The following is a 13,157-nucleotide window of genomic DNA, read 5'->3' as shown; positions in this document are numbered from 1 at the left end:
AATACCGACAGCTTCACAGATGCATTTAGATCATGGCCCCGCAGTGATGGGGTTGTAACCGGCTGTACACCAATATTGACCTCAATCTTTTAAGGTCAGAACTCTTTTTTTTAAATGTATTTGTCTTGATATAACTTCACCTTTCCACACAGCAATGTTGTATAGATTCAATTTGATTGAATCAACAGAACTTACACTGAATATATTTGTGTTGGTTCATTTGGGTGTGTGCATTAGGTCTGTGTGTAAACAACTACTTGCTCCATGTTGTACCAATGAAGAGACGGAAATACACAGTTTCAATCCCCCCATCATCAATACCAGTCAGTTATCCACAGAGGCATTGTTCGATCAATAGTTTTCTACTATAGTAAAGTAATCAATGAGTCATCATGTCCAATTTCATACCCTGCTGCTCCTCTCTGGATCTAATTAAGTTCTCGTGAACTTGACACATTATTTTAGCACATTTACAAGAAATCTATCTTAATGGATTAGTACTGCTGCCAACATCTGTTGGCCAATTTCACAGTTGTGGAAATTCCTCTGTGTGATGAATATGGTTGTTATCTTGGGTCAGTCATTATATTATAGCTTCACACCAATGGTATGACGTGTTTAATATACTATACTATATAGTTCTTTAAATATGCAGTGCATGACAATCTACCTACAAGGCTGAGAATATTGTCAACAGGAAAAAGCAAATCAGAACCAGCCTAATGGTTGACATTCAATTCCGCTCAAGATTTTTCCACCCATCTGATAATATGAGGCTATCTGATATATATGAGGCTAAAGTGAACTTTTCCCCTTTGCCCTAAAATCTTTCTGCCAGGACGCTGCCCTGATGAGCAGGATTGATTTAAGCCAGTCTGGTACAAACACATTAGGGGTACAGAGGGTCACACTGAGGTAACAATATTGGGAAAATCCCAGTGCTGTTTCCTTTTTCTCCCTTCCAATCACAAAAATCAATTTTTGCTTGTGCTTCAGTCCCTATATTTTTATTTAGTGGCATCAGGATGTCCTCTGCTCTGCTGTCTATTAGCACAATTCTTTGTGCTAATAGACTAAGATCCTCATTAACTCGTTAATATGAAGCTACACATTCTTCTGTAAGAAAATAACATGCAAAAACACAACAACAACGAGCGCTTATCAGCAAATATTTAATTTAAAAAACATAAAGTGAAATCTTGCAGACCCTTGCAGGTTTTCAGCCGTCTTGTCTAATGACATCAAATGTGTTTACTGCAGAACTACATAAGGCAACGTATAATTTCCCGCTAACAAGTTTAGGTTAACAAGTTTATAGTAATTGAATATTGATGCACTAAGTTATATTGATAGTGCTAAATCTGGAAACTATGGAACTTTCCATATACAGGAAGCTGTCATTGGGGCACAAATACATGTAATAGAGTCCCTGCAGCATCAAACAGCAGGCTGGTACTGTAAAAACACTATGTTGTCTGCTAACCTTTAGACATACTGACAATGAATTAGCCCACTGTAAGAAAATTAAATTTTTAATGTTAATTCTGTATTTATTCATCAGACAACATCAATACTGTCCTGTTTCTGCAGATGTTCAACTTTAGTTTGACAAAATGTACATTAAAAAATATCAAATTTCATTAAAAATACTAAAACATTGAGCTGCAGAAATGCAAAACCAAGTGTAGGAGGTCTCTGTTCTCTGTTTCCCTGTTATCTTATAAATTAAATACATTTCCTAAAATGAGATCTCTTCCTTAATCACAGTCTGTGCTTTCTCACACCAAATTAGTTATGTGAGAGTTTTTATGTATAGACTTCTGGAAAAAAAAAAAAGTACTTTTACTAATGATTTACACTTAATGTTACAGTTAAGTGTGGATATTATATGATATCGACCACTGTCTTTAATGACAAACAGGTTACAGTAGATAGTATTTCCAAAAGCTGGATGTTTGTGTTTAAAGGTAAAGTTTTGTATTTGCAAGGTTAAAAAGCAAACACGTATGATAATAAAATAACTTTCACATCTTGTTGAGTTTAACATGTAATTGGTTATGTCTTTTCAACAGGATGTGACTGAATAATGTGGCGTTCAGCCAAGGCTTGATAGTAAACCAGTTGTTTTGCTTTTAAACGGAAGGGGCCACAGTTTGGACACTTATCCCTTTTCCCTGAGACTTCCTTGTAAACTTGTGTTATCATACATCCGATGTCTTAATAGTCGTCATCAAATTTAGTGTTTAATGTGGTGAGGGGACTTCACCACGTTTAAGGCACATTTTAAGGAATACTGGAAGTCTGTGAGAGTCTGTGATGATTCAACAGAAAACTAGCAACAGCATAGATGAGTGTAAAATTATTCCATTAAACAGCCTGGTCATTATTTCCTATCTATGAAAAGTGACATATGTGATCATTCATTTCCTGATAATCATGAAAAGTACAAAAGGATCTACAGTCTTACAAACAAAACACACAAAGCTACAGCAAAGATAAAAAACATTAGAGCAAGAGAAATAACTCACTGATGAGTGAAATGATTCACTTTTTAAAAAGGCAAAAATGTAAAATACACCTTCTGCAATGCTACAAATAAACAGCAGGGGGCACCCATCCACTTAAACTCACAAATACAGCACTTTAAAAAAGGAAAATCTGATATAAAATTTAAAAATAAACCCTGTGCATTACATTCACAAAGCAAAAAAACAACTTTGCTCTGGACCATCAGTAAAATGTAGTTTCCTGAGTGTGACATTAAGGCTTTTAGTGTTAATCTTTAAAAAAAGGTGTTTGACTGCTGATTTCTGGTCCTATGATGCTGGTGAAAGGAAGATGTTGAAGAGTACAGCAAAGAGCACAAAGACTACATAGCCCACTATACAAATCCAGAAACGCGGGTCTTTCAGTAGCTTTGTGTTGTAAGCACTGAAGAAGACGTAGCCGATGGTCATCCCTGCCACAATTCCTCCAAAATGGGCCACAAAAGACACCTAAGAAGAGAAAACATGAAGTCAAATTTTAGATTTAGCCTGTAGGCCTCATCACCAAAGTTGAATTGACCATAGACCCCCCCCCATCGGCTAATGTTTACCTAACTGAATAGTGGGGAAAACCCAGAAAACTTGCAGGACCAGTTTAACAGTGAAAACAAATGAAGAAAAGAGGGTAATAACAAGGTGGGGGAGGGAATAAGGAAATCAGGTTTTCAGAGTGTGGTGGAATCGCTTGGAAAGACAGACAAGCTTCGTCAAAAGGGGGGAAACATGCTTTTAGCTGTTTTATTATTCAAAACTGAAAATATGGAGTCAAAGAACAAGTGTCAACATTTCTAGATTTGGCTTACTGGTTATAAAAGGTGGTTCGTGTGCAGAGAGTATTCGTACATGCCTATACAGAGAGGTATGTATATGCATGATTTACCATGTCCCACTAAGAGCTACTGATCTTGTCTATAGCCACAAGCAAATAAAGTCCCCACATACCACTGCTGGTTTTGGGAGAGGTTAGCTGGATTTTGTCTTGAGGCTCCTTCTATGTCTGAAAAGGTTTAGCGAGACCCTTTGTTTTTCTATTCTGCTGAAGTCATCTACTGTACAGGGGGGGGGGGGAAATCATACCTTCAAACCATCCTCATGGTTGATGAATCTTCTGTAGAAGGCAAATCCAAAATCTACACCAACTGGAAAACAGTATTAGATTTAACATTTTCGAATTGTCATGACAGCAGTTATATATTAATCAAAAAAACAAAAAAAACCAAAACAGGATAACCTACCAATCATCACTATGGCAAGGATACGAAACACTCCAAGGAGAGGAATCATCTCTCGGAAATTCTGTGAATTGAAACAGTCACCAGCTGTGAAGAACAATATTTTCATAGTAGCTTTCAAAGTGATAAGGGAAAAAAAAGCAACATGAAGTGAAGACAGACAAAGCTGGCTCCACTAAGACCTACTTAGGTAGCACACTCTTAGGAATGAATGAACTTTAAGACACATATATTTCTCTATATTTATCTTGTTACATGTATTTCTTCCTTATAGGCCTACATACTAAATATTACATTTTCTTTCTTTCTTCAGCCTGCTATGATAAATATCATTCATGTCTCCGCCCAGTTACTGCAGTTACAATACAATCAAGCGCACCTGCAGAGCTACCGCCCCGCAATAAACTGATAACAGCTTCTCATGTTTCACTTGTAAGACTTGTGTTTTAATGCTGCTGTTCATCATATGGGATGTGAAAAAGTTAGCATCCTGGTATTAGTTCAGTTATAAAATGCAAGCACAGCTCAGAGCGTCTCTTCTTCCGGCTGCTGACGGCGCTGTCAGCCGAGGAGTTGATCACACTGGACGGTAGAGGAGGAGACGTAGAGATGCCGGTATAGAGACACATCTGTTTAAACAGTGGTTTAGCCAACTTCACTGCATTTAACACGAGAGCTGAGAGCATCATCCCTCTCTGTGTCTACCATAGTTATGTATTTAGGTCATTTAGAGACAAGAAACTGTAAAAGTTTACAGCCTGTCATGCTGTCATCATGCGTTACTCTGTGTATAATGATGTGGCTTAAAAAAAGGCAGCGATTTGACTGAAAAAATGTGACTTCACCCAGGGGTTTATCGACTGATGCATCAACTCAGCAAATTTTAGGATTTTAAAATTGTATATGTCATACATGACCGTAAACTGGATATCTTTTGATTTTGGACCGTTAATCAGACAAAACAAGACATTAAGACATCACCTTGGGCTCTAAGAAATTGTAACAAGCATTTTTCACAATTTTCTGACATTTATAGACAAACTGATTAATCAAGAAAATAATCGATAATGAAAATAATTGTTAGTTGCAGCCCTAGACAAAAATACTAAGGGATTCAATGAGCGCACAGTAGTTCAGTGATAAACAGTATAAAGGAGGGAACTCTGTAAACAAGAGTCACTTCAGTCTGAAATGTAGCTCCAGTGTGTTTTATTAATTGAATGTAAACTTACCACCACTGCATTCATAAAATAGCCTCCAATGAGGGCATAAACACCCCCAGAGGCCCCCACCAAGGCACTGAGAGGATCAAAGATGGAGCTGGCCAGAGAGCCTGAGGGGAAACAGCAACACAAATCATCAGGTTTGTCACCAGAGGCATTTCTGACAGCCAGGACTCGCTCTAACACAAACTAGAAAAACCAACTTCAAGACAAGTAACTGTCAGATATCTGGGTGCACAGCATTCACAAACTCTTATGAAACCCTGCTAGCTTAGGATCTTGAAAGCATTTTTTTTTTGGAATGGAAAGAGATTTGTTGTATTTGAGGAGGAAAAGTGAGCAACAAACAGCGGCAGGTGTTTCTCACCTGCCAAGACACCAGCAAGGTAAACCATTCCCACTTCAAATCCTTTATGGACCAGTTCCAACGGGATGCCCAGGAGCAGCTGCATTATCAGGTTGCCCACAATGTGTTCCACACTGGGGAGGCAGAGTAACGACATAGTAAACACAATAAACTTCATCATGGAGGTGAAATGTCATACAAATGTACAGTAGTAGTAGTAGTACAAAATATACTGTACTGTGTAGGGTTGTTAAAGGATAAAACTGGTGTTGTTCTATATATTTCTTACTGTCAACATCCATGAAAAGACCAAAACCCCCAATGTGTTAGTCTGTCTCTCAATACTTTACCAAACTCAGTCAAAAGTCCACTGGTTCCTACTGAAGATGTTAATATTTAAAAAAAGGTCACAATGTAGTTTCACTGAATTAATTTCCTAAAACAGCTGGGCTCTGTAGTTTCTAACAAACGTCACTGAAGCAGTAGTAAATTGGGCATTTGTTGGGGAATATTTTCAGCCAAAGATCAATACACATTTGGAGCTCTGTTGAGTATTTATGACAGCAGGACGGAGTATGTGTGATTGACTTAAAATAAAGTATAATGTTCGAATTGCAATTTTTATCCTCTACTATTCTGAATCAATTTACAAAGTCCAAAGAAATTATTTTTGTAATAATGGTATTCAAAGATTGTAAGATGCTTCCAAATGAATGCCGTTAACTTTTTAAAATAAAAAAAGCTATATACTCAAACACACTTTTCTCTGCTTTTTCCTCTCCGTCAGACAGTGACTTTCATCAAGACCACTGAGCTCAACTGTTATTTATGTTTCATATTGCTGTTTACTTGACTATGGACATGAGTGAATGGTTTGGCACACATCACACTGGACTTAAGAAGCTAAAGAATTGAATCACAAACACAGACAACACTTGTTAGTTGGATCAGTCCATTGCTGTTTTTCATCTTTTCATGACATTTGTTGACAGTAGGAAACGTAAAGAATTTCACCAGACTTATCCTTTAAGCAAATATCCTGTAAGTGTCTTTCAGTTAGTGTTGGCGAGGGTCAATGACCACTCTTCCTCTTTGCTAATGCAGTGTTTCTGTGCAGTCATGAGTTTTGGTTTTCCTGTGTTCCTGTGGCTTATGTACTCATGATTTTTTAGGACTTTTTTACTTGCCACATCACACAACATTGAAGTGTTTTTACAAATGTGCCAGCAATTCAGGCAAAGACTATTTGATCCTGTTGCATCTCTGTAAGTTGCCTTGAAAACGAACTAAGAACAGTAGTTGTTAGACCTCTTTTAAAGCCAGTACCCAGCTTCATGACTATGATTCACAGAAGTCGCATGTTACAAACACTAAATTATGTTGTCATGTAATACAGCAAGGGGGAAGTGTCAAAATCATCATGACTGTCCCAACCTGCACTCTCAAAAATGACCTCAGTATTGAACCAACAGCCTAAAATAAAAATCCCAAAAGATTATGAGCTTCACCAAACTGGTGTTTACAGCAGAGCCGTGATATTATGCTGTAAGGTGCCTCTGAGATTTTGTCCACTCCACCACACTGACTCAAGCTTTTACCACATAATGAATGTAGCAGCCCTGCCCACACTTACCCAGCGTGGACAAACATGTAGGAGACAAAGCGCCATGCTTCCTGCCGGTGATCTGGCTTGTATGTAAGGGGACTGTTCCAGATGCCTTCGTCTAGAGTCACCCACTGCTTCTGTGGCTTCCACACAGCGTAGTAAATAAACACTGCCAACTAATGAAGAACAGAGAAGGTAAACAAATTATTCTTGAAGTAAGAGATTGTTCACTTTCTTCCCAACAAAAGTGTAGAAACTGACCAGCCTTAAGGTTAGAGCAGCAGGTATGAGGCACGAAGCCAAATCCCAAACAGCTGACAAAATAAAGGCAGGAAAAATGAACTTTGAATACAGATGTTGAGGTATGTTCCCACAGTGTGATCGTACATAGGAGCTCAGATGTATGAATGCTTGTATCTGTGTGCGTATAAAGCAAAGACAAGCTGACAAAGAAGCTCAGTCGATATTCACTGAGTAAATGTCCCTCAAAAGTATTCACAGACATTCAAATGTAGTGATACTGGACATCTGTGAGCTACAAAGAGTGAGCTGTTCATGTCAAAGTATGAACAGGAAATGTGCAGAACACTTAGTGATAAGAAATGATAAGAAAGAAAACGTCAATGTGAAGCTACATCCTTCAATTGATTCTGACAGCAACATGGGACAGCAATGTTTCACAGATTTCCTGACTTTTCCGAAGTGTATCTTTCCATCTTCAAATTGTAATCATTTTGAAGGGAATATCTACCCTAAGTAACTCAAGTTCACGTCTGTTTTTAAGCACAGTTATGGAAGGAAATGAGGTCTCCTTTTGCTATTTACACAAATCAGCCACAAATCATCCACATTTCTCAAGATGTGTTTATTTACTTGAATCTAAAAGTCAAAAAGACACGGTGGCTTTCTGTTTACTCGTTCTGGAAGAGCATTTTTGAATCCCATCATTAAGGATTAACTGCACCTACTCTAGTCTAAAGCTACAACTCATGCAAAACTACTGTTTTCATTGACACCATGCCTTCTGCCTGCTCCTGGGCGACTGCGCTTGATGAATCTGGACATTCAGAAGAGACGGCGCAGATGCCAAAACAGACAAACACTTTTTCTCAGCTTCTCAGAGTAGAGAAAGCAAAAACTAACTTTATTTTTTCAAATATTTAAGCTAGAAACTGTCAAATAAGACTAATTGTTTCACTTAGTGTCATTATTGAAAGATATCCAACCTACGCTCCCACATTTTCACCTCAATATCAGCATAGAAAGCAAGTTTTATAATGAGATAACAGAATCCGTGCTGTTATGTGTGTCGTGTACACTCTGGGCCAAGCTAAACCCTCACCTCTCCAATACTGACGAGGATGATGAAGATGGGAGGCGGGCAGCAGTTGGCCCGTTCCAGGTACACATTACGGTGGTTTTCTGGAAGCATCCATTTGGAGATAGACCGCTGAAACTTCTCACAACAGCCCATCTTCCTGTTCCCATCAGGCTCGTCTTCTTCATTCCTTATCGGTCTCCCGTCTCGGTCCACAGGAAACGGTTCCTGCTGCTCGAGGTCTATGTTGTCCATCATTGCTGCAGTCCTGCACAGCACATTATATTATATATTCAGATTGTCTGTGGCAATATGCATTTGTTTACTGTCAGAGATTTTGCTTTACTGTTTATATGACTTTTTCAATATCTCTGGGTGTATTGCAAATTAATTAGCAGGACTGCTTTAAGGCAAATTTGCATTTTTATATGATTTTTGCTTCATTTTGACAAAGTATTTTATTTGTCAGGAATTTAATTTGCTTAATCTGCAACTATTTTGATAATCGTAATCATTTTTGTCATTTTTTTAAAAGAAAAATGCCAAATATTTGCTGGTTGCAGTTTCTCAAATGTGAGGATTTTAAGCCTTTTGTATCATACATGAAGGTAAACTGACTGTTGACAAACAAGACATTTGAAGACACCACCACGGGCACTATGAAATTATAACAGGCATTTTTCACTATTTTCTAACATTTTATAAACAAAATGATTAATCAAGGAATGAAGTAAATAATCAAATATGAAAATAATAAGAAGTAGCCCTACACAGCATTATAGAGGGTTTTATCTATATTATACATCCCTATTCTGACTCACTTATTACTTCTCACATGATTTAAGGCACCTAGAAACAAAGTTAAATCACCAAAGGTTAATAACTCTGTTACTACTACTCTACTTTTAAAACATGCATGATTACCTAATTTTGTCCAGGGCTGCACCTAACAATTACTTTCACTATTGAATCATCTGACGATTACCCGCTCCATTAATCATTTACTCTATGAATTGTCAGAAAACAGTGAAAAGGGGGGTTATAATTTTCCATAGCTCAAGGAGAAGTTTTCAAATGTCTTGTTTTGTCCGACAGTTCAGAACCCAAAGATAAGTAGTTTACTGTCATATATGTCAAAGAGAGGCAGCAAATCTTCACATTTGAGAAGCTGGAACCAGTGAATTTTTTGACATGTAAAATGTAAAATGACTAAAACAATTAATCGGTTATCAAAATAGTTGCCAATTAATTTTCTATCAATAGACTAATTGATTGATTGACTAATTGTGCAGCTCTATTGTTGTCAGACCCCTGGGTCAAAGAGTATAACAATGTCTGATATTGAAAAGAAGACGACAGCACACTATGCTGCAACGATTTCTAGTGTATACCAGACGTTTTGACCACATTGGTCTTTCTCATTGCAAGTTCAATACACATCTCATACTTGGTATTAATCCACAATCAGTGACATCATCAACAAGTTACAAGGCTACACCTGAGTTCATCACAAAAAGTTAAGAAAATACATCAACATTCATTCTATATTCTGTATATTTTTGACACCAAAAGACACAACATGCAGGTGTAGGGAGATGTATCTATGAGGCTGTATCTGGCACTTGTAGTGATCTTGCCTTGTGAAGAGAAAGTGTGGTTGAAATGACGGTTATACAATAAAATCATTTGAGCCTCGCCTCTCTAAAATATAGGACATGACCAGCACCTTGTCGTCTGGTGTCCATTCACCAGTCAACAACGTCCTACTACGATGGAAAGAGGTGATACTTGAACTGAAAATCAACTTCGAGTAAAAGTAAAAAACTATCTGGTGTTTCTAGTGTGTATAGTATATAGCTAACTACATTTCCCCTTTGAAATAATTGTATTTTAAGTATAGTGGAATAAATTCCTTCAGTAAAAACTCGTGTACAGTAAACTCTGTACCAGCTGCTGCACCAAAAGTGGTTTTACTTCCACTTCTGACAAGAAGATGAGCTGTTTATATTTTATACTTGAATATTTCACTGATGGAACACAAGTTGATACTAGTTCCAGAAATATCCTACAGTGCTTTGTAAGTTACAGTATCTGTGAGTTAATTAACATTTCCTGTTTACTGGGCGTTGGTGAGGACAATTTTACTCTGATTTTGTGGTTTGCTTACGCCAGAGTATCCGCAATTTAAAACACGTCTAGTTTACTCTCCTCACCGGTGTTAAGTTGACACATATTTGTTTTGGCGTCCAATGATAACGACATAACTTCGACATACTCACCTAAACCTTCAACGGGAAGAGTGCAGATGGCTCCAAACAGTCCCAAACGAATAAATATTGACAAACTAATTCAAACAGCTCAGTCTGTGAGCTTGAAAGCGCAAAGTTTCATATACACTGTATCTGCGTTCACAATACTGTATATCCGTGTTCAACACTATTCCTCCATGTTTCCAGACAACCTCTTCTTCAAAGCGACTGTCCCTGAGACATCGGAACAAGAAAAAAAAAACTCTTGAGATAATTATAGCTCTTTCATCGCTTTTTCCTGCAAGCTTCCTCCCTAGTCCCAAACAAACCGCCGGTGCTTCCCTCTTTCCAGTCAAATATAGCACCGTTTTTTTTTACGTAGCTACGACTGTAAATACTGATGTCTGCCACCCGCGCATTTCAACAAAAGCCTACCTGTTTCTCTCGTGCCACACCTGGGGTCAGTGACGTCACAGACAGGAGCAGATCCTCATTGAAGCAGCAGAGTGGATCAGTTTTACTGCCCCCCCCCCTCTTTACCCCCCACACGCACACACACACAAAATCTGCGTGGGGGAAAAAAGAGGGCAATAACACAGCGAATATATTTGATCCGCAGTGTCATTTATTTAGAGATTATGCAATAATTCAATAAAGTGCACTAAGGCTCAAATTCAGCAATGATGTTGCATTTCCCCACATGTGCCAGGAGGTGGCACCAGAGCACACAGTGAAAGTCAAAGCGTTTATTGTCAGTTATATGCAGTTAAAACTAGTTTCCCTGTGCAATGAAATGCTTCCTTTATCTTCCACTCTGAATGCTGTTTTATCAAAGGAACAAGATGAATAGAGAATGAAAACTATACATTTAGAAGGAAATAAACAAATTAAATATCATGAGAGATAAGAGAAAATAAATAAAATATCCGAAGAACACTATGTACAATATACAGTATTCAGAATAGTATTAGGCGACGAAATATATGTGCAAAATTCTATATACAGACAGTGTGTGTGTGTGGGTGTGTAGGGGAATGAAGCTTTCTGTGTGCTGAGGTGGGTTAGGGTGGATTGGATCTGTTGATCAGTCTGATGGCCTGAGGATAGCTTAGAGGTCCTGCATCTCACACTCATGTCAGAGGGCATAAGTGTGAAAAGCCTGTGTTGAGGGTGGGTGGAGTATCTGATGATGCTGCAGGCTCTTCTATGGTGGTAGACGTCCTGCAGGCGTTCACTGTTCCCATCCCACACAGTGATGCAGCTGGTCAAGATGCAAACTGTAGCAGCTACTGGGAATCCCCTGACATGCCGAGTTTCCTCAGTCTCCCTCACAACAGCCGCTGTTGTGCTTACTTGAGCCGCTAGGTGATGTTAATGTCCAGGTGAGGTCATCACTGATGTGGTCACCCGGGAATTTAAAGCTGCTGACCTTCTCTCCACCTCAGATTCTCGGATTGTCAGCTTTCGATGAGGTCTCCTCTCCTTCTTCACGTATGTACACTATCATCTCCTTTAAATTTAATCATTAAAAACAATAGAGTCTCTTTAAATGTACTGTGCAGGGTGTTGGCAAAGAAAATGCAATTATGCTAAACTGTAATATTACTACAAATCTCCTCGAATGGGACCACCAATGTATAAAACTACCAGCAGAGGGTGTAAAAGTGTCTCCTTGAAAACTATGAAGTTGTCAGTGGATGATTTCTTTGTTTTGTTTTTTTTAAATACCCACCTTCAAAAAAGGTTTAAGGACAAAACTTTATAAAATTTTGTACATCCTGAGGGAAATTTGAGTGCCAAAGATGCTCAATATACTTAGTGAAATAAATATATACAAAGTATAAACATACATATAGGCCTATTGTATATATTCTATAGTTAAAGTAAATAGTATATATTTAATTTATTGGTTGATTTAGGGACAGTGCACAGTAGCAAATATTGCTGTAGTTTAGCCAAAAGGTTATTTTTCATTTGTAGAGAGGAGTTACAAAGTCACCCTAAAAAGAACATAAGAATATAACATTAAAATATTAATTGATCCTTGAGTTTTTGAAATAGTTTATATATGCATGCAGAGCACTAAAAAAAGAGAAAGACTATTAATGTTAGTAAAAACAAAAAACAAACAAACAAAAAAAACATCATACCGGTCACCATTATACATCATATTGTCAGGTTCTAATTAAAACATGCAACAAAGAAGCACAAAATACACAACATGCAAAGAAAAATGTTCACTAAATGTGACAACAATGTGGTGCATCATCAGACACTAATTGAAACATGCACAGCAGAAGCAGAAATGGCTGACAGATGTAAAAAAGCTACACCTACAGCACATAAAATACATGAACTCTGGCACAGTAAAGGACGTGCATGCAGGAACATACTATAAGGACAGACTGGTCATAACAAGGCAAGTACACAGGCTGAGGGGAGCAAAGAGCAATTGATTTTAATCCTGACAGAGAATTAGACACATACTGATAGAAGATGCGAAAGAAAACTCTGATTTAAGGAGCTCCTGTGACGCTCATTGGTTCATCTTGGTGGTCTGTTGCTGAAGATGCTCCCTGTGTTCATCCAAAATAGTAAGAGCGGTTAGAGAGGTTACGTTCATGATGCTCCATGGCT

General features: G+C 38.0%; 1 protein-coding gene across 2 annotated transcripts; it reads right to left on the bottom strand.

Annotated features, from left to right (window-relative positions):
- Nucleotides 1-2,535: 2,535 nt before the first annotated feature.
- On the bottom strand, nt 2,536-11,041 carry rhbdl2 (rhomboid, veinlet-like 2 (Drosophila)). Of its 2 annotated transcripts, none has more exons than XM_042424137.1 (8): nt 10,956-11,041; nt 8,296-8,539; nt 6,981-7,129; nt 5,369-5,481; nt 5,011-5,111; nt 3,782-3,842; nt 3,624-3,685; nt 2,536-2,996 (listed from the first exon to the last, which is right to left on the bottom strand). In XM_042424137.1, the coding sequence occupies exons 2-8, from the start codon at nt 8,527-8,529 to the stop codon at nt 2,817-2,819; spliced, it is 900 nt and encodes a 299-aa protein (XP_042280071.1). In that variant the 5' UTR covers nt 8,530-8,539; nt 10,956-11,041; the 3' UTR covers nt 2,536-2,816. The 2 variants fall into 2 exon arrangements, with proteins under 2 accessions (XP_042280071.1, XP_042280070.1); XM_042424136.1 differs by lacking the exon at nt 10,956-11,041 and adding an exon at nt 10,551-10,944.
- Between the last annotated feature and the right edge of the window lie 2,116 nt (nt 11,042-13,157).

This window comes from Thunnus maccoyii, chromosome 10 (genome assembly GCF_910596095.1).
Source record: "Thunnus maccoyii chromosome 10, fThuMac1.1, whole genome shotgun sequence".
Classification (NCBI taxonomy): Eukaryota; Metazoa; Chordata; class Actinopteri; order Scombriformes; family Scombridae; genus Thunnus; species Thunnus maccoyii.
The sequence above is the reverse complement of the archived record's forward strand: the minus strand, read 5'-3'. Positions and strand labels throughout refer to the sequence as shown.

Bases quoted from the DNA above. Each gene is read 5' to 3' on its own strand.
- rhbdl2 (XM_042424137.1), bottom strand. From the start codon at position 8,529: ATGATGGACAACATAGACCTCGAGCAGCAGGAACCGTTTCCTGTGGAC. The intron at 7,130-8,295 runs GTGAGGGTTTAG...GTTCTTCATTAG, and splicing joins TCCTCGTCAGTATTGGAGAG to TTGGCAGTGTTTATTTACTA. The intron at 3,686-3,781 runs GTAGGTTATCCT...ACTGTTTTCCAG, and splicing joins CCTTGCCATAGTGATGATTG to TTGGTGTAGATTTTGGATTT.